Genomic DNA, 23,684 nt, shown 5'->3' on the forward strand with positions numbered 1-23,684 from the left:
GGTTGTACTCCAACTTGATACATGATTGTTTTGCACAGGATCCATTTAGCACATGAGTCATTGTAAGCTAGTCTGCAATTTGCAGATCCTGTAGTAAGAATCTGAATAACAGCAAAGCAAGAGAAATGTGAGAAGGCTAGAGGTGCACAGCTACCTGTGTGCTGCTGCTGGAGTCACTCTGGATCCGTGCGTTACTCTGTCTGTCAGAGCTGCAGCTCTGGGAGGACTGCCATTAGAGGGCGCCAACGAGTCAACACACACACACACACACACACACACAAGGACAGCACAAGCAACAGATGGGAACAAAACAATGAACAAGCATTATTTTCAGAAAGCTGCCATGATTTGCCATAATGTCAGAAACATCATTCTATGTTTATGTTTATGGTATTTGGCAGACGCTTCACTACATCTGTTAAAAATAATAGTTTAAAAAATGAAGTTGAAAGCCTACATGTATAGGTTGTGTTTATTTCAGAGAAGTTCCCAGCACTCCCATCACTACTCTCTCACTCTCTTAGACCCCATGTGTCCTCACAAACCTCCACCAACACCTACCAGTTTCAACAACTAGTCAACTAACTGAACACCTAATCAGGGGTTTCATGAATTAGTCAACTAAAATCACTAGTTGTAGGCAGCAGTAAGCAAGGCATGGACAAAATGGCTGTAGGCTAAATGGGCTTGACGTTCCATGAGTACTTCACAGAGAATCAGACCAGTTCCACATTGAATATGTAAACATCATGCTAGCATCAACATAATGACTAGTTCACAACGTTTATGAGAAACTAATACCAGAAGCCTACCTCCATATCCTCCTCTGCTAAGCTATAGCCTGTAGTTCTTTACTGGTTCCTTTATCTCACATCCTTCTCTCATATCATATGCTCATCTCCTCTAAGCTGCCCTCTGCATGACCCTCACAGCCCCTCACAGTGTCGTCGCCAGGTCTGTGCCAGACCCCTTGCCTTATCTGGGCCTCACCTCATTGCTGAGCGTGGAGTCCCTGTGCAGGAGCTTCTGGGAGGTGCTGTCTATGCTGGCCCCGGACGAGCACTTGGCCAGCGCCACGGCGTGCTGCTCCCTCTCGCGCTGCTTCACGATGGCCTCGCAGCCCTGCCACTCGCTCATGGTCTGCTCGTAGCACAGACGCACCTGCTCGTCCACCTGTACCAGGGACACACACACACACACACACACACACACACACACACAGCACAGGGTCAGAGGTCGAGGATCAATTCAAACAATGCTAGAGCAAGTCAAGTCAAGTCAAAGCACTCTAGTTGAGAGTGATAACGTGCACTGAATAGAGTGTTGAACACAAAGGAGTCACATGCAAGACCTCTAATAGGTGCACTACTGAACTTAATAGGTGCAACAGAAGCACCATCACTCCACTGACAGTGAGGAAAAGAATAATCTTGGGTAAAAAATAGACAGCTGTTGCCATGGCTATGCCTACACATAAATAAAGCTAAATTCATAGATGTGTCTATAAGTAGTAATGCAATGCCACTGTGTCTGTTGTACAAGTAACAATGCAATGCCACTGTGTCTGTTGTACAAGTAACAATGCAATGTCACTGTGTGTCTGTTGTATAAGTAACACTCTAATGCCACTGTGTCGGTTGTACAAGTAACAATGCAATACCATTGTGTGTCTGTTGTACAAGTAACACTCTAATACCACAGTGTCTGTTCACCCACCTCCTTCCTCTGGTCCACAGACATGCCGAACTGGTAGTGCCCCAGCAGGAAGGGCCACACTTCCTTCCGCAGCGAGGGCTCCACGCCTCCGTAGTACACCAGCCGCAGCAGCTCTGTCTCCTCATAGGACTGCGGATCAGAGAGAGAGGGGGGGGGGGGGGTAGGGCAAAGGTCCCCCACCAGTGTTGGTGAATGAATTAACAAGTCCCTTATGAGTTCATTAAGCACCAATATATAGGGTTATATGGGCTGATAGACAGGAAATGATCTGTGCCTGAAATTATCAAATACATTCTAAGACAATATAGAGATTAGCCTTTCTCGACATCATACATGGACGAGCTCAAGCCTGAATTCAGGCACCATGCCACAACTCTATCAGGCCTGTGTTTATATGCACATAATGTCTACACATTTGGGAATATACTCCAAAATACTCAAACTTTCACTGTTTCACAAAAGCTTTAAAAACCGTGACGTCAACCTACAGCAGGAATAGTGGGTGCTCTGCAAGGGCCGTGGGGTTTGTGGGGAGAACCCCCTTGTTATAATCTATTCGGCAGACAGTGCATAATAAATCACCATGTTCCCTCATTACATCTCAGAGGCACAATGGCCAATTTCCATAAACCCAGGTGAGTCATCGGGACATTCAGCCGGCTGGAACAAAAAAAAATATATAATGGGCTGAATAGGGAGTCTCTTAGGAGTGTGAAGCAGATAAATATCACGCTGCAGAAACATCCCTTCCGTGCCATTCAGCCTGTGCATTAGCTCCCGGTCCATTGTTTACCCGGCTGAGAGCGTAGCAGACGTGATTAGCCGCACATGACTATTCATGAGCCCCGGGCGACGACATCCTTTTGACTCGGTTTAGCGAGGGGCTGGGGCAGAGCTCGGAAGCAGCGGGCCCTCAATTAAGAGACATCGACACTCTTAACTACGAACGCAATTATTCAACGGCCATATACGTGCTGGGGTTTCGGGGATGCTGGAGCGACTGATCGCCTTCATTGCATGTAGAATGTAGTGCAAATGAACAGCATCAACGTTGCAATGAATGGGGTCCCTGATTGCACTGCTTGATTAATCACAGGATCATGCTGAGTTTGGGAGAGTAGAAGACTGAGTCACAGCCACAAAGGGACAATCACACAAGTTCCAATAATATGGTACATACATGTATAATGAACGCTCCATCCTGCATGGAAAACTACTGTGTGTTTGACCACATAAGGACATCTGGAAGACAATGCACAACTGAGTAGAGGAATGACTGATTGTGACAGTGGGTGACTGATTGTTGCATTACCTACAGTCATTTCCTGTGTATTAGCCGCATTGTGTATACAGTAAGCCACAGGACAGTGTTTTATGCAAGTTAAAAGAAACAAAACCATGTTAATACCATATTAATTGCCCCTGTGTATTCACCTCATAGCTGAAGACATTTAGCAAAATCAATGTGCAAGCTGTATTGTTATTTTTCCTTTACTTATTATTATTACTTATTAATTTGGCTGATGCTTTTATCCTAAGCGACTTATGTCAGCTATTAAAAGGGTCCGTCTCGCCAGAGCCATTTGGAGCTAAGTGCCCTGCTCAAGGGCACAACGGTGCCAGCCAGGTACTGGACCCACAATTTTTCAGACAACTTCTTGCCTGAAAACCAAGCTCCTTAGCAACTACGCTAGTACTTGTGTGTGTGTGAGTGTGGGTATCCTTTTGTATGTCTGTGACAGTGTGTTTGTGGGAGAGAGTGACAGAGAGAGAAAGGTTGTGTGTGTGTGTGTGTGTGTGTGTGTGAGACAGAGAGAGAAAAAGTGAGTGACAGGGAGAGAGAAGGTGGCTATCCCTTACGCTGCAGTCTTGTAGGAAGCTCTGCCAGACATCAGAGGTGAGGCCAGCGTATGCGTCACAGGGGGCGTCTGGGTCCACGATGGCGTGGTTCACCAGGGCGGACAGATGAGTGCGCACGGTGGACAGGTGGCGACAGTAGGCCAACCCTGGGCAGCAGCACACAGACACACACAGACACACACAGACAAGCACAGACACATTCACATACACCAACATACTGAGTGAACAGCAATTCTTATTCAATCAGTCCAACTAATACATACAGTATAGAAAAAATATCAGAAATCAGAGTGTTAGTTCTAAGAGAAAACTATTGATATGAATATCAAATCATATACATATTTATCAAATTGTATTTGACAATCGGTGGTTAAGAACGCACTACATGCTCAACACATTTGTGCAAGTATTTCCAAAACAGACTAGCATCATTAGCTTACAATCAAGTCCATGTGTTAAACTCCAGCTTCAGTGAGTAAAAGTCCAATTATGTATTTGTTCTACCTGTACGCTTAACACAGGTGATCTCATCAATTAGCTGCTCCCTGGCTGAAGAGTTATGCTAATTAGAATCAGCTGGTGTTAGTGAATGGTTGGCACAGATACAGTATGTGGTAGGACTTTTACTTTCTGAAGCTGGAGTTTTCCACCTCTGGTTATTGGGGATTTATACATACAGCCATAGAAAGCCCTGGAGATGATCTGATACTTCATGTTGTCACAGAGGAGTTTAAGGGGAGCTCTGCAGAGGAACAGGAAGTCCTAAAATCATGAATATGCTCCAAAGATCCAGTCTGTACACAACAGTGATCATATTTTAACTATGGCGCACACATCAGGTCTGTATACAGCAGCAACATACAGATAATTATGTGTTTGTAAATGTGCTACAGTACATACTGTACATCAAGTCAGCAACAATCAACAGCATATCATGAATCTACATTAGCACTGCAGAAGTGCACGACAAATTAACGACTTATCTATATCTTTACTTGCGGAGAAGACATACCATAATTTCCCAACTATTAGCTGAGGCTTATACTGTACATTGATTTTGCAAAATTTCTTCAGCTATGAGGTTAATACACAGGGGCAATTCATATGGTATCAATAGGATTTTGTTTCTTTTAACTTGCATAAAACACTGTCCTGCAGCTCATACACAATGTGGCTAATACACAGGAAATTACTGTATTGGCTTGACCTTGATAGACAGTAGATCAGTGAATTATCTGCATACATATGACTATGGAAAAGGGGGGGGCATAATAATTTGACTTTGATGGATGCTAAATGAAAGGCTTATCTACATGTATGATTGTGGAGGGGGTCTTATTTGACCTTGATGGACACTCCAGTGGACAGCTCAGTGGAGTGGACAGAGTGTCCAGTCCCGTGGCGCATAGTGCAGTACCTCTCGTGGTTGCAGCCGTTGGGAGGCCCTCCCTCGGAGAAGCTGCCCTGGGAGCAGGAGGAGCAGGACGACTTCCTGGGAGTGGGCTGCCACATGGACGCCGCCTGGTCCATCAGCTCAGGGGGTGGAGCTGCGCACAGCACACGTGATGCACACACACACACATGTAGTAGACACACAGACACGCATACACACACACACACACACACACACACACACACACACACACACACACATGTAGTACACACAGACATGCAAACACACAGACACACGCACATACACACACACACACACACACATATGTAGTACACACAGACACGCAAGCGCACACACACACGCACATACACACACACACACACAAACACACACACACACACACACACACACACACACACACACACATACACATACACATACACATGAAGACAGACATAAACACACACATACATGGAAACTCACATGAATACACATACACAGAGGGAGAGAGAGAGAGAGAGAGAGAGAGAGAGAGAGAGAGAGAGAGAGAGAGAGAGAGAGGGAGAGAGAGAGAGTGAGAATACTTTCAATCAATACATAACCAACATAAAAGCTTCGGTAAGGCTCTTGTGGCAAGCTGCGAGGCCAAAACAGGATCAGGTTGGACCTTTGATTTTTTTCCCCCCTTCTCGAGAGCCCAAGAGATTATGAAAGAAAGAAAGATTATTGATCCGAGAGAGCCGCCGCAGGATTACAAAGCACAGTAAACAGCTGGAGGGCCCAAACGAGTTAAAAAATAAATAAATTAAACAAACAAAATAAACTCATTAGAAGATGTTTCATTGCCGCCTGCCGGAAGACAAATTTAATAGCAATTACAAACCAGCGGAGAAGCATCAAAGCCAACACTGATGATTTTCACATTCATTAATCAGCCGGATTCCCAGACGGTTTGTTCATGGGGTAAAACAGTATAACTTTATGTCTTACATTAATTGGAGACATTTGTCCCCCAAGCCAACGCAGATTACTCACGGCATGGAGAACAGTCTAGGCCGAGTAAATAAAAAGAACAAAATAGGATTGGGAAGATGTGTGTGCTATAGCAGAAATGAAAGCGAGAGGAAGAGTAATCATCCGTCCTTCGTCAGAGCAACAGCACCCTCAGGCAGAGAGAGAACGCAAGCCCCACCCGAGCGAGGGATGAACAGTGTGGCACAAAAAAACGAGTGACGGACACAGCAGCATGAGGATTCAGAGATCGACAGATGGACACTGAGATGACAGAGAGTGATACACTGGAACATGAGGTGAAAACAGAGAGAAGGGGGGGGGGGGTGAAGACAACACGTACATCAACATTAAACAAAGATGAATAGAGATACCAAATCAGATGTAGTTGGAAATGAGATGGTATGAAATATAGTAAATTAAAATGATATAGTGTGAAAGATATACAGTAGTTGAGACACTACTACACTAGTTGAGAAATGAGAGAGAATGCAGAATGACAGGTTGTCAATGCCATAGATAGAGACAGACATGGTCCATGGACTCAGACACGGCAGAGTAATGGAGCGACAGAAAGAGAGATGGATATAGAACCGTAAGAGAGATGGAGAGATGCAGAGGGAGATGGAGAGACGGAGAGATGCAGAGGGAGAGCAGGACAACGCGAGGGAACGAGGGATGAGATTACAGGTCTGCTCTGGGGGTGTCGGGGTCTCCCCCGGACAGCTGCAGGAGCGTTTGGGGACCACCAGGACCTGGCGCTTGGGCGGGGCGTTCCGGGACAGGGTGCGGGACAGGAGACTGCCCCCCACTGAGGCATAGGACGGGTGGGTGACAGTCACTACAATGGAGATATACCAGAAGGAATGAGAGAGAGAGGACAATGAAAACAACATGTGGGTGAAATGAGAGAGGTCAAAATGCTAAACTACATGAAACAATGAAAAACAGTTTGAGAGAAGGAATGAAACAAAGTTTTTTGGGGAAAAATTATATCTGAGTTTGTGCTATACCCAGAGGCAACAACTCAAAATTAATTTTAATAGTTGGTGGGATGACTAATTTGTTAACAGCGAATCATTTCCAATAAATTAGCTTTAAGAGAATATACCAAACCAAATAAATGAGCTATGAAGAGAAACAGAATGGGCAAAAGCCTCATTGTAAACAAGAAACTGTTCTGTCTCTGCTCTCAGTCCTTCCTCTGCTGCTGAGGCGTTGCCAGGTTGGACAAGATCTGCGCGGGGGGGGGGGGGAAACTGATGGCTTTGCCCTGAGACACTGATTTCCTTACTGCCTTCAAGTGTGTAGCAGCAGCTGGTGCACTTGGAATGGCTTCATTCCTTCTGCCTCTGGCACTCTCAGCTCTAATATCGATTTAGTATGATAAGTCACGAGTCGTGCGCACTGGCGAGCACTTTTTTAAACAACGAGCCTTCTGGTGTTTCGTTTGGTCACCAACAGTGCAACTCTAGGAGATGAAAGACCTGTTCAAATGGAGTATTTGTTTAACAGCTTATGTGTGTTAAGGACTTAGACTGTACACTGTAGTGTGTCTCTCATACTAGTGACTAACAGAGCTGCAAATATCTGTTCTCTTTTGGGAGAAACTGTCCCCGAGACATTCATTACCACTGAATCATTCGTTCAAATACTTTACAAAAACAGAACATCTCAGGTTGTCTTACCAAATTCTGATTGGCTGTTGGGAAACAGGATGCGGAAGACATAGTCTGTGGCCTCATCTTCTTCTTTATCCGAGATGGAGTCGTAGGATCCCTGAGCCCCCCTCTTCCTCAGCTTAGGGAACACCTTCCCCTGCGAACACAGAGCTTTGCTTCAGTCTGTGCACCAGCATGCACCTTTCCAATTACATAGTCAGTCATCCAGTCAAATAGTAGTAGTCATCCCTTCATATCATGTTAGAAGCATCATAAATCTTTCAAGTACTATATTCCATGATACAAAGTAATGGAAGCCTACTACAGAATGCAGTGGATGGATATATGATTGTATTATGTTATCCATCAGAGGAAAGAGAGGTTAAATGCAGTATATGAGAAATGTAATCATGAGATAGGGCCAAGGAAGTAAAGGCAGAGACAGACTGGATGAATTGAAACAAGATGGAAAGAGAGTGAGGGGGAGAGAGAGAGAGAGGGAAAGAGAGAGAGAGAGGCAGGGAGAGAGATAGAGAGAGGGGCAGTGAGAGAAAGAGAGAGGGGGAGAGAGAGGCAGAGAGAGAGAGCAATAACTCCCTTCCACTGCCTTCTACAACACAATGAAGTTAATGGTGTGGGGCCTGACTGAATGTGCCTCTCCCGTGGGCTCCATAAACGCCACCCCGGCGTACCAACTCACTTCATTACGGTGCCATCAAACCTGCCCACAGTCCTCAGTGTGAACTCATAAAGCCCACCTGGACGGGACTCAAAACTGATCACAGCCATAAACGAGCGAAAGCAAGCGGTCATCAGCACCGTCTCTAATTCGCACGTCGTAAAAACGGCCACTACTGTTTTGGCTAGCCGAGAGAGAACAGTTGTTTTGGTGGAGGCCACAAACCCGGAGCCGTGAACTGAATTTTTCAGTGAGTGTAAAAAGGCAAGCGGAGAGAGCCACAGCCTGTGATGGCGGGAGAGGCTATGCGGAGAGACGCTCCAGGCTGAGCTTGAGCGGTGGGGGCGTGGGTGTTTTTCATCACTTATTCATAGATACTTCGACACACTCAGGTGACTGCCATCCCGCACTACATACAGTATGCTGCTCTCTGAAGCTGCATTATGACATAAGAGAAAAAGAGAGAGAGAAAGAGAGAGAGAGAGAGTGTGAGAGAGAGGGGAGGGGCGGTGCTTTGCGTGTGTCGAGGCTGGTTTTAAATGGGGCTCTTTGGTTTGACATTCAAAGGCATTAGTTCTGCAAAAGGACAGGTTGTTTAATAATGATGAAGAATGGAGAGGGCCAAATGACTTCTATCCAGATGCTATCCAACTCAATACGTTTCATTTGAACTCACTAAGCTACACATGTTGGCTGGCTCTCCATTGCTTACCGCCTTCTATATTTATGATATTCATAAGCATTACTCATTGCAAAGCTACTCAATGTAGCAAATATACTGTATGTATAAATACAGTACATTAATCCTGTATGGATATGGCATATGAACTACAGTACCGTGTACTACTAACACTGGATAGACTATCCCTTTATTGCCGCCCCATCATTCTTTATGTAGATCAGTGACGATCGAGGCCCGAGGAGGAAGGAAGGACGTATAAAACACGCAATGAGAGGCACCCAGAGTCGTGTGGTTCTGTTGGACCGACCTTTCCTCTCTGGGACCAGAGTGGTGGGTCCAGCTGGCCGTGGGGCAGCAGGCCGTTCTCCAGGCAGGACAGGAACTGCAGGAGGTGACCCCCCCGGGGGAAACGCAGCGGGGGCCGCTGGATCCCGTCCTGGCTCACCAGCACCACCGTGCCGCCACTGTCCACTGAACGGGGTTCCAGACAGGAAGCAGGAATCATGAAGCATGTTGCAGGAATATACACGCAGACATAGAGAACAGTCAGCTGCTGAGTCAGCTCGACACTCCCACTGATAGCATGATATAGCTATAGTTCATGTGCGAAATCTTTCCTTGTTGTCAATTTCTTTTCGACTTTTTGAATCTCCAGACACACTGGTCATTAACAGGACACAGAAGCACAGGAGTGGAGTAGACCTTTCTTTTATTCATCCGAAGCCATTATTCTTCTGATTGGCCACAATGTAGGTGATTTTGTATGGAAATTACACCATGATTAAGTTAATCATTGGAAAATATGCAATTATGCATGAAACCAGCTATTATATCTGCCTGCTGGAGAGTGTATAGTAATTTCAGCTCTAGCACTTTACCGGCACCATGTCAGGTCTGTTTCTGAATAAAGAAAAAGATCCGTGTTTTATCCATACAGTCTATGGTTTTATCCCTGTGGTATCCAGAAAATGTAGCCGGATTGGGGGGAAGGGGGTTCAAAATTCAAATTCAGGTCTTAAATGTTTCGTATCAACCATGTCTGTAGGTGTAGCCACTGCATGAGATTGTTGCTCCTACCTTGCTGATGACAGTGTAGATAGACAATTTCCTCCAAAGGAATAGTCATAGCGTAGTCCCAGTACACACTAAAATAGAACACACAGTGTCAGCGGAGTCTCAGTCACTATCTAACCAAAACAGGCACCTCTTTAATCAAGCCTCTTGTTTGCTTACCCTCAGTGTGAAATTGGTTTTGGAAGGCAATGCCATGCATTAAAGTAACACACCGACCGAATCTTCTACGTAATTGGCTCCCAGGATTTGGAGCTAATCCCGGGGCTTTACATCAGTATTTTTTTTACATGTAATTGGCAAAAAGCCTACATACACCTCTAATGCTGTGCTTGACTCGGGAAGTGTCAAGCCTCGCCTGTTAAGAGGTGAAATCCGCTCCATCTCAATCTCCAGATCTACTATGGATGTATGCATTCTATCTGCTGAAGCTTTATCTCTCGGTTTTACTGCAGCTTTTCAATGCTTGCCAGTAGGCAGAAGCAGTATTAGATGGCAGATATAAAAAAAGAGGACTATATCCTGCTCCAAAGGCTGCTTTTACAGTCCTTTCCTGTGTCCTCAGGCCATTTATGCTGGAACACTGAGGCCAGAGTCGCAGAAGGGTGGCTTACATAACCCAGCATCAGACTGGCAGCACAATGACAACAATGTACCACTGAATATATCTCATAGTCTCATGCACCGAGGATACAGCTGTGGACAGATGTAATATCGACTTGAGTCATGGGAGTTCATAAACTGCCATGAAATGTTCTTTTGAATAAGCAAGCCTGTATATGAAATTCATCATTTCATCAAGTTCTTCCAGACTGCAGAGGAAGGTTCTTTCTGGCCCCCCGAAGAATAAACTCCCTGAGGGGCTGGCGTTGTCACGAGTGATTGGAGAGGGCTGGTCATTTTGCGGAGCATTGATCGCACCTCCGCTCATATTCCAGATCTCCCATTGATCCGTTCATCAACTGATTGGGTGTCCACTTCAGGGTCATGACATCGGCCGTCTGGTGGAGAGAGAGGTACCCTGGGATAGCCTCCATGTCATCCCTCTGTAGAACACGGACAATCAGGAAACATTCACTAAATATCAAAGCCCTTTCAGATTCATGGCGAGGTCAAAGGAGCAGTCTAGATTCATAGAACGGTTCCTTTATCACATCATACCACCCCGTCCCACTATCTTATTCCATTAGTTGAGCTAATAGCTCACAAAGAACTGAAAAGGAGGTCATTTTCTTATATTACGGCTAATATAACCACCAGCTTTTGGGTGGAAGGATTCTGTTCATTCCATTAATAATGGAACAAAGGTAACATAAACCCTTTATTAGTGCATGAATCAAAAAGTTGAAAGCTGTGGGGTATTTCGGAGAGGATGTAAAACTGGGGGGTTGTGGGTACCGGCTGTACGAGCACGTTGTTCTTGCCGAACAGGAGCGTGGCTCTGTTGTTCTGGTGAAGAGACTCCACGTAGTCCCTGGCAGAGGGGGAGGGGGAGGGCCTCTCGTCGATGCTGCTGCTCGAATGCCTCTTCTGGATCTGAGAGGAGACACATATACGTTTTCAACAACAGGCTTGTCTGACTAACAGTCGATAACAGACCTATGAATTTGATCTTCTCTTCATCGATCCATTCATGTTGCTGACATTTATCTCTATTATTTCACCTATCCACCCACATTTCTACACATCTAGAAATCCACTAGTCCACCATCTATCTCTATTATTTCACCTATCCACATTTCTGCACATCTAGAAATCCACTAGTCCACCATCTATTTCACCTATCCACATTTCTACACATCTAGAAATCCACTAGTCCTCATCATTGTCTTATCTCCTCATCATTCTACACATCCATTAATCTGTGCATCCATCTACAGTATGTGTCTTTGCATCTATTCTCACAATAGTCAAAATGGCGTTGCTGAATTTAGCCTGAAACAAAAGAGACTGGACACAATAGAACAGCTTCCCCGTATCTGAACAAAACACAATTTCTCACACATTTCTCACAGAATGAATTATAGTCTAGTAATCATAGGCACTACGGCATTCTATTATAAATGAGGAACTACTGTATTCAATTGAGTAACAAAGCACTTTCACATTGATGCAGTGAAACACATTTCAGACAATGGCTGAATAATTCATGGAGTATACAATGCAACTATCTAGACTAGAAATCTAGTCTGGAGCATTCAGACCAGCTTTACCCTGGTCTACAGTCCCTTTTAGCTCAGTTAACGACACTTCGCCTTTGTTGTCACTGTCAATGTTTTAACAATCCCCATGGTCCATCTAACACACCTTCCCTCTTCCACCTTGACGCTCTGGGAAGGCAAACAACAAACAGGCCCATAAAAGCCCCATGCCGTGTTTAATTACCCCAGCACGTCCCCTCCTCACGCTCTCAAGGTCACAATGACCACGGAGGGGTTTAACCATGCATTACCAAATGGGCTTCAGCAACATTATCTCTGCTCGCCTCTCAGGATGGACACTAGATTGTGCTCTCTCTCTCCCTGGGTGAGAGAAAAGGAGGGACAAAAAGCACCTCTATTATTGTGTGTGTGAGATAGAGAGAGAGCGCGTATGTGTGTGTGTGTGTGTGTGTGTGTGTCTATGTGTGTCTGTGGTGTTAGTGTGCGATCAGATGAGCTGTTCTGGCTTAGGGTACTCTACAGCCACATGAAGGCCTTTTTGGAACAGATGTAACTAATGGGGGGGGGGGGGGGAGCTGCTAGGGGGAAAAAAATCTTCGGCTCTTTCCGCTGAATCACGGCACATCCCTCACTGTGCCAGCCACAGAGGGCTTTTAATCATCGGTGTGTGAGTGAGCTAAGTTCTGCAGCTCACTGCATCTATATGAATCAATGATATACCGAAGGGGGGAAAAGAAAGGTACTGGTACAGGTAGCAGATGCATCTGAATAAGAGTCATTTCACATACTGTATTTCAGAAATAACTGTGACTAAGGATGTTAGAATGTAACAAAATCAATAAACATGTGTGAAGATTGTGTTGAGATAAAAAAAAAAAAAAAGCATTAAAATGCATTTAAACAGAATAGGGCACAATCTGATTTTAGTCATCCTTTATCTGCATTCGACTAAATAATTTTTTTTTTTAAATGTGAGAAAATTGCATTGTGAACTTAAAGTCGTGAATCGTACCAAATTGTGAGTTGAGCATATCATTACATTCCTAACTGTAACTGAACTGAATAAGAATCCATGAATGGTGTCAGGATTTTCTAATTTTCACATTATGGCGTAGTGCGGTTTCACAACACTGGTCAAACACTCAATTGAAGGAGGAGTGCAGACAAATATCTGTTATCTGTATTGTATTGTTGTTATTTGCATGTCGCTTTGGATAAAAAAAAAGCATCTGCCAGACCCCATAACCATAGCCATAACCATAGGAGTGTATGACACAACGACTTTAGGATTTCCGCATTTTCCCCAATCTGGCATTAACATTACACCGTGGCATATTTCACAGCTTAAGGTCACTACTCAACAGACGGAGGAAGTGTGGTCATTTTGGCCCCGTGCCCACTGCCCGTGCCGGTCCCCAGAGTTACGCACACACAGGGCGGGTCTCTTGGTGGGCGAGTCCTGGCGGCAGTGACCACTGTGGATGCGGTGCCTCTGCATCAGCTCGTCCGCCGACGGGTCCGTCCAGAAGTGATCGGCCGTCTTCATCTTAGTGTACTCCAGGGCACACGGACCCACTGCAGGAGATGGATGGAGAGAGAGAGAGATAGAAGGAGAGAGAGAAGGAGAGAGAGAGAGGAAAAGAGAGAAAGAGAGGAAGAGAGAGAGAGGAAGAGAGAAGGAGAGAGAGAGATAGAGAGAGAGAGAGGAAGTCTCAGTTATTATAAGCTAAAATAATAAGAAATACTTTATTCACCCTGAGGGAAACCTGATTGTCACAACAGCACCGTCCTGCGCATGTAAACAAACACATACATAACAGTAAAATACACTATTATTACTATATTATACTTATTTCAGCAAAACAAACAACATAAAAACAGAGAGAGCCAGAGAGAGAGATGGCACAGAGGAGGATGAAACCAAAACAGAGAGCTGAGAAGGAATAAAATGAGACAGGAAGATAGCTAGAGTGATAGAGAGAGAGGAAGATACATTTAAAGAAAGAAAATGGACACAAAGAGAGAGGGATAAGAGAAAGAGAAAGAGGGAGAGGGAGAGAAAGAGAGAGATAGAGGTCTACTATCTGAATGAGGTCTGATGGCTGCTCAGACCCACAATATTACTATCATTCTTTAAAGTGCAGCATCAAAGCACCATGATCACAAGCTGCATCTTTCATCACATATTCTTTTATGAGGACACCAGTTCATTTCAAATGCCATACTGGGTGCATAACAAATGGAGATGTCTATGTGTATCTGCTAGAGTTATATGAGTGCTATACTAATAGAATTACACAAACCATCAATCTTCCTTATATATCTAATACAAAACACATACCTAACAAAGAGGCAAGAATGTGGCCATCCACAGGATCCATCATAATGGCTTCCTTCTCATAGAACTTACTAGAACATAAGGAGACATCAGTGTCAGTATTTATGAGAACTACACTTCATTATCAAAGACAATACAGTAGCTTTTGTAGCAGGGAGTGTTGTCTGATATTTACTGTAAGAAGCATTATAACTTAATGCATGTACAGGCCTCGTGTCTGTCTGAGCTCACCTGCTGTTCTCCACTAGGTAGAGCACGATCTTGTCCAGCACCTTCTCTATGAGGGCGGTGCGGATCCACAGATGCTTGAAGCCCTGCGGCGACAGACTAGGAAGCCTGGGCAGCCTACGTGTGCTGTCCTGGTGGGGCAAGGTCTGACTCCTCCTGACACACACAATCAGACAGACAGACAGACAGACACAGAAACAGACAGACAGGACATCAAACTGGGCCAAAGCACACCGGGTACTGAGAGTTCAAGACCGCCTCAGTGTTTTGTACTGAAGGTAGATAACGGACGCTCAGCCTGAGGCAAAACAACTGATTGAAGTCAGCTGGGTATGGGCAGCAAGGTGGAGAAATAACATGGCAGGACATTTAGGCTACCTCCTGAACCCTCTTCACTTCACATACTAATACAAAATATCAGCATGGTATTATTGGCTCTTGCTTTCTTTTAGCATGGAGATTTGGAAATCATTATTACAAGCACTTACTGTAAACTACTACCAGGAGCTCAATACTGTATGTCAACTGGAGCTGCACAGACAGGGGACTTCCTTCTAGTAAAACCAGATTATGTAATGCATTTTATTATACGGCTCTTCACAGTGCAAGTAGAACGCTCCATTGACTTGAATGGGATTTCCCAAAGTTCTACCGGTCATTATTTTGTGCTAGAGGACCTCTGAAAAAAATAATGACCGCTGTCAATGGCACCGGAGTTTGTGCTTCTCTAATTCAGGTCTTCCATAGCACTTTGCAATGGAATTTAGTTGAAAGTGAAGGACAAGCTAGTAAGACGTTCCCACGCAACATCTGAAACTGTGAAGTTCTATCTGTGTGTGGTGAACTATTTATTTTGCTAGCGGAGAGCACCTCGGAGCACATCGTAGTGTGTCCTACTAAAGGGGTCGAGAGTGTGCGCAGCGCCGTGCCAGGGTTGTGGGTTGGGTGGGGGGTGGGGTGTTGTGGTGCCAGGGCTTGCCCTCACTTGCTCTCGATGACCTGCTCCATCTCCTGGGCCTTCCTGCAGAGCTCCTCGGCGGGGGCGAAGCTCTTGGCCACCTTGGTGAAGAGCGCCGCCACCTTGTTGCTGCGCAGGAATCCGGCCGCCCGCCGCTTCAGCCCGTGCAGGACGCACGCCTCCACCGCAGCTGGACAGAGGCAGCGACACACACACACACACACACACACAGCAAGAGAAAGAGAGCGAGAGAGAGAGAGAGAGATGTACAAGAGATGTACAAGAGTATCACTGTAACACAAATGCACAAAATGTTCTAGTTTGAGGTCACTGCTGTTTGTCTGCTTATTTCACCTTCTGACCTGTCCTGTACCTCCCTTTATGATGACTTCACATCACTACTCTCTGTGTGGTCAGTAGCACTAGTCTGTGTGTGTGGTCAGTAGTACTACTCTGTGTGTGGTCAGCAGTACTACTCTGTGTGTGGTCAGTAGTACTAGTGTGTGTGGTCAGTACTCGTATTAGTGTGTGTACTCTACTACTGTATGCTTTGTCCATACTCATAAGACCTTATTGCATGGAGCTGAATGAATTGAATTGATTTGAGACAGACGTTTATAATGCTAAGCTCACAGGGAGAAAGCTGGATGCCTACCAGTCCTGCTTTGTTTCATTGATTTGTTCAAGAACCCACTCACCGACAGAGTCTTTTGACAATATTAACTGTAATAGAAGCAATCAGCCCAGTGCCATTTCTGTGTATTCCTGCTTGACCAACCCTGAGTCAATTCTCAACAGCGCCACTCCTGAGTGGTTGAACACATCTGATTAAGCTCATCGATGAGGAAGTTGTAGACTTCATTGATTCTCTAGATGTAGTTTTTATCATCAAGTCTGCATAATGGGCTCAGAGGACTGTGGTGACCTTAAGCAGGATGACTGCATGTAAGATTAATGGGACCTCTCTACCAGGTTGGGTCTTTTGCTATGAATACCACACATGTATTACCATTACTGCACACACACACACACACACACACACACAAACACGCACGCACGCACGCACGCACACAGACACACACACACAGAGACACGGCAATGCTGAATCCTACGTGGCACAGCCCTAGGCTGTGTTGTCGCTGCCGAGAGACAGAGAGAGAGAGAGAGAGGGAGAGAGAGAGAGAGAGAGAGAGAGAGAGCGATCTCCCAGGACTCATCCTGTGGCTTGGCTCGCCATGGGGTCAGAGGGAAGGCCGTTGTCATGGGAACCCTTGATGATGGTGCACTCTGGCAAAACCGAGAGATGTGGAGAGCTGGGCTGTGATTCATCCATCTCTCCTCTCTCTCTCTTTCTGTTACTCCCCCTATTCCTCTATCGCTCTGTCTCTCTCTCTTTCTCTTACTCCCCCTATTCCTCTATCACTGTCTCTCTCTCTCTTTTTTTCTCCTCGTTCTCTCAGTCTCTGTCTCTATTTTTTCTGCAATCCTCTTCATCTATTTCTGACAAGCCTAACTCATTCTCCACTTCCCTCTCCTGTCTTCCTTCTCCATTTCTCTCTCTCTCTCACTGTCTCCATCTGTCTCTTCTTCCTGTCTCAATTAGGATCAGTTAATCGTGTGATGCCTATGATTCTCTCTCTCTCTCTTTCTTTCTTTTCATCATTCTCTCCCTGTCTTCTGACTTCTACTCTCCCTTCTCTCAATCTCTTCTTTATCCTTTAGCCTTCACCAGGTGGGAGGTCCTTACACACACACACACACACACACACACAGACACACACACACACACACACACACACACACACAGACACACACACACACACACACACACAGTGTCCTTTCCAGACTCGATTGTGGTCATTTAGGCTCTCCCTGGTGCTACAGCACCACTAATGGAAGGTGGTCTGCAGTGGAGAGAGGCCTTTATTATGGCTATTAGGCAAAACGCAAAGAACGGGAGGGGATCAATATCGGCGTGTATGGAGGCCGAGGGAACACAATGGGGCTCTGAGTCGCGGGCTGAGGAGGGAGTGCTGGTGAGCAGGTGTGGAGAGGACAGAAGAGCTGCACCTGATACCACTCGCAGCACTGCTTCACCAGCATCAGCTGGGCTCTGCTGAGACAGAGCTGCAAAATGAGAAAAGGGCTTGAAGATGTTGAGGAAAGAAACAACAAAGAACGCGGAGTGGAGGTGGAGGTGGTTGTGTGTGATATTCTTTGATCGTCTGAAACACGTGTTTTTGTTTTCCTGGAGACGAGTGAATAGTTTGCACTGCTGAAGTAGGCCTACACAGCATTAACTCTCTGCTCTTTGCTTGTAGGGCTGTGTTCAAGCCATAAGAATACTCTCATTTCAGATCAACAGCGAGATTCCAATAATGCTTGTTACTGGAAGCACAACAACGCAGAGAAACAGAAAGCAAACAATAACATTAATTCACAGACTGCAATTGAACACCACTTACAGTAAGCAGCATAAAGCGCACAGCAAACAGACCAGCATGGCCTCCCGGTGTGCAGACGCTGAATGCAATCTGTGCCCGTGGCACTGGAGCCTGCTTCAGCAATGGACAGCCAACCAATTGCCGAATCCACAGTTCAACCACATAGAAGAGATTGACTGTGAAATGTGAAAAGATGGGCAACCATTCTTTGTAGGACAAGGCTTCTATGTTAATGGGAACATGTAACATCAATGTGTTGCTTACAGATACAGACTTTTTGTCAAGCTCAGCAAAGGTTTACAGTAGGCTAGCTCAGCTGTCAGTTCAGTGTGTGTGTACTCAAAACTGTGGTGTGCGTACAAGATCCTGACTCGTGATAAATGGGAAACAAGGAAAGTCACTCATGCATTACTCCAGCCAATCAACACATTGCTTCAAGGGAACACAAGGAATGGATGCAATCTGACTGGATGTAGAGCTTAAATATCAACAACCAATGTATCATAATTCTAAGCCCTTGCCACTCCTACCTGATGACACACTTTCAAAACAAAAAAACATATGGAAACTCTGCCCCAAAATATACCCCTTGGAGAAAACAGACAGCACTGTCCATCAGCATCGTAGACCTGGGCGGTGATGGCCACCGTACATCAGATGGCAGCGTTATTGCCACTGTGATATCCACGGCAGCACACCGGGGCCTGGGGTTAATTGTGTCGAGTGGGGGGAGAGGGGCCGAGTGGAGATTCCCCTGCACCGCAGGCTCTTATGAAAAATGCAATCACACAGCCGCGAGTAAGAGCCTCTCATCGCTCTGTCACGCTACTAAATAAGACATGGCAGGAGAGGAGAGGAGGGGGAGAGGAGAGGAGAGGAGAGGACAGGAGAGCAGAGCAGAGGAGAGGTCTGCCACTCGCTAGTGACCGTTATGGAGTGAGAGAGCTGTGAGCAGCGGTTCTCTCTCTCTCTCTATCTATCTCTATCTCTCTCTCTTTCTCTCTGACAGGGGAGTAGACCTCGCCGTCACTTTCTTTGCCACATTTGGCAACAAAGGCACCTTCTTGTCACTAGAGTCACACACTTCAAACAGGAGCCTGTTCAGAGTGTGACAGCAACAATCCTGCCCGCTTCTCAGCTGAATGCTTCTGGCAAAAGCATTGTGCACGGTCTACTATGGGTAACTGTCCAGCAGTCGTGCTTTTAAACCTGTCCACTGCAATGACCGTGGACACTGTGGTCAAGTCTATTACTGTGGAGCTGCCATTCTAATGCATCTCTATTTCTCCCTCCCTCTCTCTCTCTCTCTCTCTCTCTCTCTCTCTCCCCCCTCTCTCTCTCTCTGCCTCTCTCCCTCCTCCTCACACTGCTTTGGGCGCTGCGGTTGTGTCTCTGCCACATGGTGTGGAGCAGACATGATCGAGAGGCACAGACATGCTGTTTAGCACCTCAGGGAGAGAAAAGAAAAACAAATAACGTGATGGAGTGAAAGAAAGAGAGAAAGAAAGAGAGAGAGAGAGAGAGAGAGAGAGAGAGGCTGCTATCCATCTGTTTCCACACTACACTGTGAGCTGAGAAATGCAACAGGTCGTCCGTTTCGTGCAGCTGTGTGAAACTACACAAATGAAACCAAAATGTTTGCTTCAGTTTAAACAAATGACAACAAATACACAGAGATACCAAAATGGTGCCTTTTCCTTCCTGATTATTTTTTACCATGTTTTTGTGGTACAACTGGCTTCTACTGTACATCACATTGTGTACTGCCTTTTGTAAAGCTTTGGTGTTCAGATTAGTGTTTTCATGAGTGAATAATACCTCATTTTCAGCACAGACGTTGGCTTCAACTCAATTATGTACACACATATCTGGTGATAAATTAAAAAATGCCTTTTGTTTAGTGCTTCACAGCCTGTGGCAATTAGAGGCAATTAGACAAGGTTTGTCTCGTATCTGATTGTCCTTTGTCTCTCGCTTTGGCTGTGTTCAATGAGTTCAATAGTGTGCTTTCCTTGTATTGATCAAACACCTGCATATTTCTCTCAAACTACAAAGCAATTTCTCTCTTACTTTTTCTCACCTACTCTTACATTCACACACTCGTTCACACATACAGTCCAGAAGAGAGTCTTGTCACGTGCACACAGCTCCTCATACCTGCGCTCAACAAGAGCAGCTAACCCATCTGCTAATAGTCCACCTCAGTAACCAGGAATGGAGTACTACATGCACTCAGGCACACAAAGGACAGAGAAGGCAAGGAAAGGCTTATGTAAATAAGAAGAAATCCCATTGCAACTATGTGTGAGAGAGAGGGAGACGTGAGAGAGAGAGAGAGAAAGAGAGAGTGACAGAGAGAGCGAGATAGAGAGCGAGATAGAGAGAGAGAGATAGAGAGAGAGAGACATGAGAGAGAGAGAGTGACAGAGAGAGCGAGATAGAGAGAGAGATAGAGAGAGAGAGAGAGAGAGAGAGATAGAGAGAGAGAGAGAGAGGAGGGGGGGCAGATAGTGGCAGATGAGGAGTGGTGAGTGACTCACTTTGCCACTTCAGGAGGACTGAAGCAGATGGTGGGTGGGGCTACTGAGGCTGGACATTGAATGGAGAGAGGACATGACAGGTGGTCACTTTCACTCTCTCACGTGGACACATATGTAACGTCAGAGACACACAGCGCGCTGTGACACACACGACGTGTAAAATCACTGATACATGATCACACGAAAACACTCAGGGCCAGATGTACTAACACAGCGCTAACAGCGAGTTTTTGTATACGCAGACTGCGAACGCTGTGCTTTGCTCTATTGCGCGGAATTTACTAAGCTGTCACTTCATTACGTTAACAGCGGTCATCCCCGCCCGTTCCCGCCCCCTCTACAACGCTAACTGCGTGTGTAGAGCTCGAACTACAAGCGCAGTTGAATATTGCAACATTAAAAAGAAAAGTTTAGCGATCATACATGATACAAAGAGATGTCAACGAGCTGCGACAAACAGAGTAGGCCTAGTAGTTCTAATAATCCACTTAAAAAATAGTCTACTTGTGAACTATTTACTGCACGTAGACTAAGGATATGACTTAATGCTTGTCTAACAGATTGGGAAGTGTAGGCTATGTCGTGAAAGAGAAAACACAAAAAGTTAAGGTTGCTTTTGACATAGTACAATGAAGAAAACTGATGCTCTGAATATTGATTCAGCTGTCTCCAAACGCTTTCTAATAGATGCATTTAACCGCAATTTGGATTACACCTGCTTTCAGAAGGCGGAAGTTTTTCAACGCAAACTAGACGTGCGCTGTTTTCATACATATGGCGGAATACTTAATCAATCGCTATTAGCACCTCTCCTCCCCTGTACTTGCGCGTTACACCCATTTTCAGCTGATCCGCCCAGATATTAATATGCATGACACGGAAAAGCGCAAATAGCCATTCTCAGCTCCCACGGCAGGCAGTCTGCGCGTTTCCCTCATTGCGGCCGATTTGTACATACCATCGCCATGCTATTACGTGCACGTTACGCCTAAAATGTGCGCAAAACGTTAGTACATCTGGCCCACAGACTCTCTCTCTTCCTCCGTCTGTCACTCAAAGCATCCAATTCCTTGTCACATAGCACGGCTCTAGAGGCCTTAAGTATGAAAAATACAAAAATGAAAAGAAATGTAGTTAGAAAAATCTAATCCTCTACTATTCCATTGCTAAACTGTTTGCATATTGAGGTTTGTCGGTGTCTCCCGTTTTCAATAACAAGGCTATGATCACTGAGCCTGTACTTAGTTAATGGCTTTATTTTTGGGGGGCTTTTTGTTATGCCTTTAATCAGATAGGACAGTAGAGAGAGACAGGAAGACAGTGGGAGAGAGAGAGCTGGGGTGGGATCCGGAAAGGACCACGGGGCGGGAATCGAACCCGGGTCGTTGCCGTGCGGTGCAGGTGCCCCAGCCAGTCGTGCCACGGCTGGGGCCGTTAATGGCTTTCTTAAAGTAATTCAGGGGGTCACTCTCTGGGTGTCCACCCCTCGGCTGGGCAGCAGTGCGGTGGTATTGCTCTGGATTGCTCTTCTGTATAATTCTGCTGCCCTCTTTTGTATAGTAATAAGGAGAGCGTATTGTCCGAGTTCTGACCTACAGTCCAGGTTTGAGCAACTGCTGTTTAGCTCCAGAATATTCTTGCCAAACTCCAAATGTAGTGGCTCAGGTGGGCTTTTGGTAGCCTTGCCCACCCACCCACCAAGTATCTAAGAAACTTATGCCCACTACGATGCTAAGGTTGGAAACATTTACCAACGGAGAGTAGAGAATCTTCACGAAGTGAGTGAGTCTGGTGAAACAACTCACCAGCATGGGGCTTTTGATCCCATGCTTCAAAAACGTCTCAATAGTACTGTAAACCTTTTGGTGCCCAAATTACACTTCCCTGGTATGTGGGGCTTTATTACATTATCAAACAGCTTTGTTTTGTTGAGGGATTAAATTTAATTAATGAGTTTCTTATCTTTTCACATCATCAATACGTTTTGTGTGCTTTTTCTGTTAAATCTTTGACTGCTCTGTGAATATGTCCTGAGGAAAAAATCATTACTGTAATCCAAAATAACAAAATGTTCTTGCTTGTTCAAGAAGTTTTTATGCCAATAGTGAAGTTGTGTTCATTTCAATCCATCCATCCATGTTGATTGGAAGGGCCCACATGCTACTCATTCAGGATAGTGCAGTCCCCTGGCAGTTGGTGAGAATAAGAGAAACGTCTCTTCCCAAAGATGTAAGCCCTAAAGATGATGATCTTCCAATCTTTGTGGCTGTTTTGTCTAATTGAAATAACCTATTTGTTTTTTTTATGTGAGCATTTCTTGTTTTCATACCCTTAATGATGTTGTTTTACCAACAGGTTTTTCCAAAGGCCCAAGTAATTTTGGTCAAATGTGTGAACTATTTATTTTACTTGGTCAGCTTTCTGCATCTTAGTCTAGTTTTTAGATGTGTAGCCTATTTGTGAAGGGTGTTCACAATGGTCCTCTGGTCCTCTTAAGGCTTAATCTGCTTAATCTCAATTCTTTTGAGATTGTTTGGCAGTTTTTATCAAACCATTATTTTTGGCTGTTGTATTGAAGGATCTTTTAGCTGCTGTAGCAAATATTTCTGTTATTTTTTCAGTGGCTGAGTTGATGGTTTCTTTATTGTTCTCGAATTTGTTGAACATGGAGGAGTAGATCATGTTTTCAACTTGAATGCAGTTTAAATGCAGTTTGTGTACTGTTCTTGACTGTCATTTTACTGGGAGAGGGTGTAGCGCTGATAAAGGTTTTGGGTGTTCTAGGATTTTCCTTTAGAGATAGAACAATGAGTCTATGGTCTGACAAAGCAGAAGCTGCTGTGGCATCACCATGAAATAAATCATCTATTTAGCTTGGGTCTAAATGTGTTATAGCATAATCCATCACACTGCTGCCCAGAGAATCTGCCCAGAGAGTGAC

General features: G+C 45.1%; 1 protein-coding gene across 2 annotated transcripts in view; it reads right to left on the reverse strand.

Annotated features, from left to right (window-relative positions):
* The window catches only part of sgsm1a (small G protein signaling modulator 1a), a 41,517-nt gene that overhangs the window by 8,708 nt on the left and 9,125 nt on the right, over positions 1-23,684 (reverse strand). For both annotated transcript variants that reach the window (XM_062542807.1, XM_062542806.1), the window contains exons 4-18: positions 15,787-15,949; positions 14,805-14,957; positions 14,577-14,644; positions 13,665-13,810; positions 11,472-11,609; positions 10,995-11,119; positions 10,080-10,147; positions 9,310-9,473; positions 7,669-7,798; positions 4,994-5,123; positions 4,254-4,318; positions 3,577-3,722; positions 1,717-1,845; positions 991-1,173; positions 155-226 (exon numbers count right to left, since the gene is read on the reverse strand). In XM_062542807.1, the coding sequence (XP_062398791.1) occupies positions 155-226; positions 991-1,173; positions 1,717-1,845; positions 3,577-3,722; positions 4,254-4,318; positions 4,994-5,123; positions 7,669-7,798; positions 9,310-9,473; positions 10,080-10,147; positions 10,995-11,119; positions 11,472-11,609; positions 13,665-13,810; positions 14,577-14,644; positions 14,805-14,957; positions 15,787-15,949 (1,880 nt within the window). The remainder of the gene's footprint in view (positions 1-154; positions 227-990; positions 1,174-1,716; positions 1,846-3,576; positions 3,723-4,253; positions 4,319-4,993; positions 5,124-7,668; positions 7,799-9,309; positions 9,474-10,079; positions 10,148-10,994; positions 11,120-11,471; positions 11,610-13,664; positions 13,811-14,576; positions 14,645-14,804; positions 14,958-15,786; positions 15,950-23,684) is intronic.

This window comes from Sardina pilchardus, chromosome 8 (assembly GCF_963854185.1).
Source record: "Sardina pilchardus chromosome 8, fSarPil1.1, whole genome shotgun sequence".
In the NCBI taxonomy this organism is placed as follows: Eukaryota; Metazoa; Chordata; class Actinopteri; order Clupeiformes; family Clupeidae; genus Sardina; species Sardina pilchardus.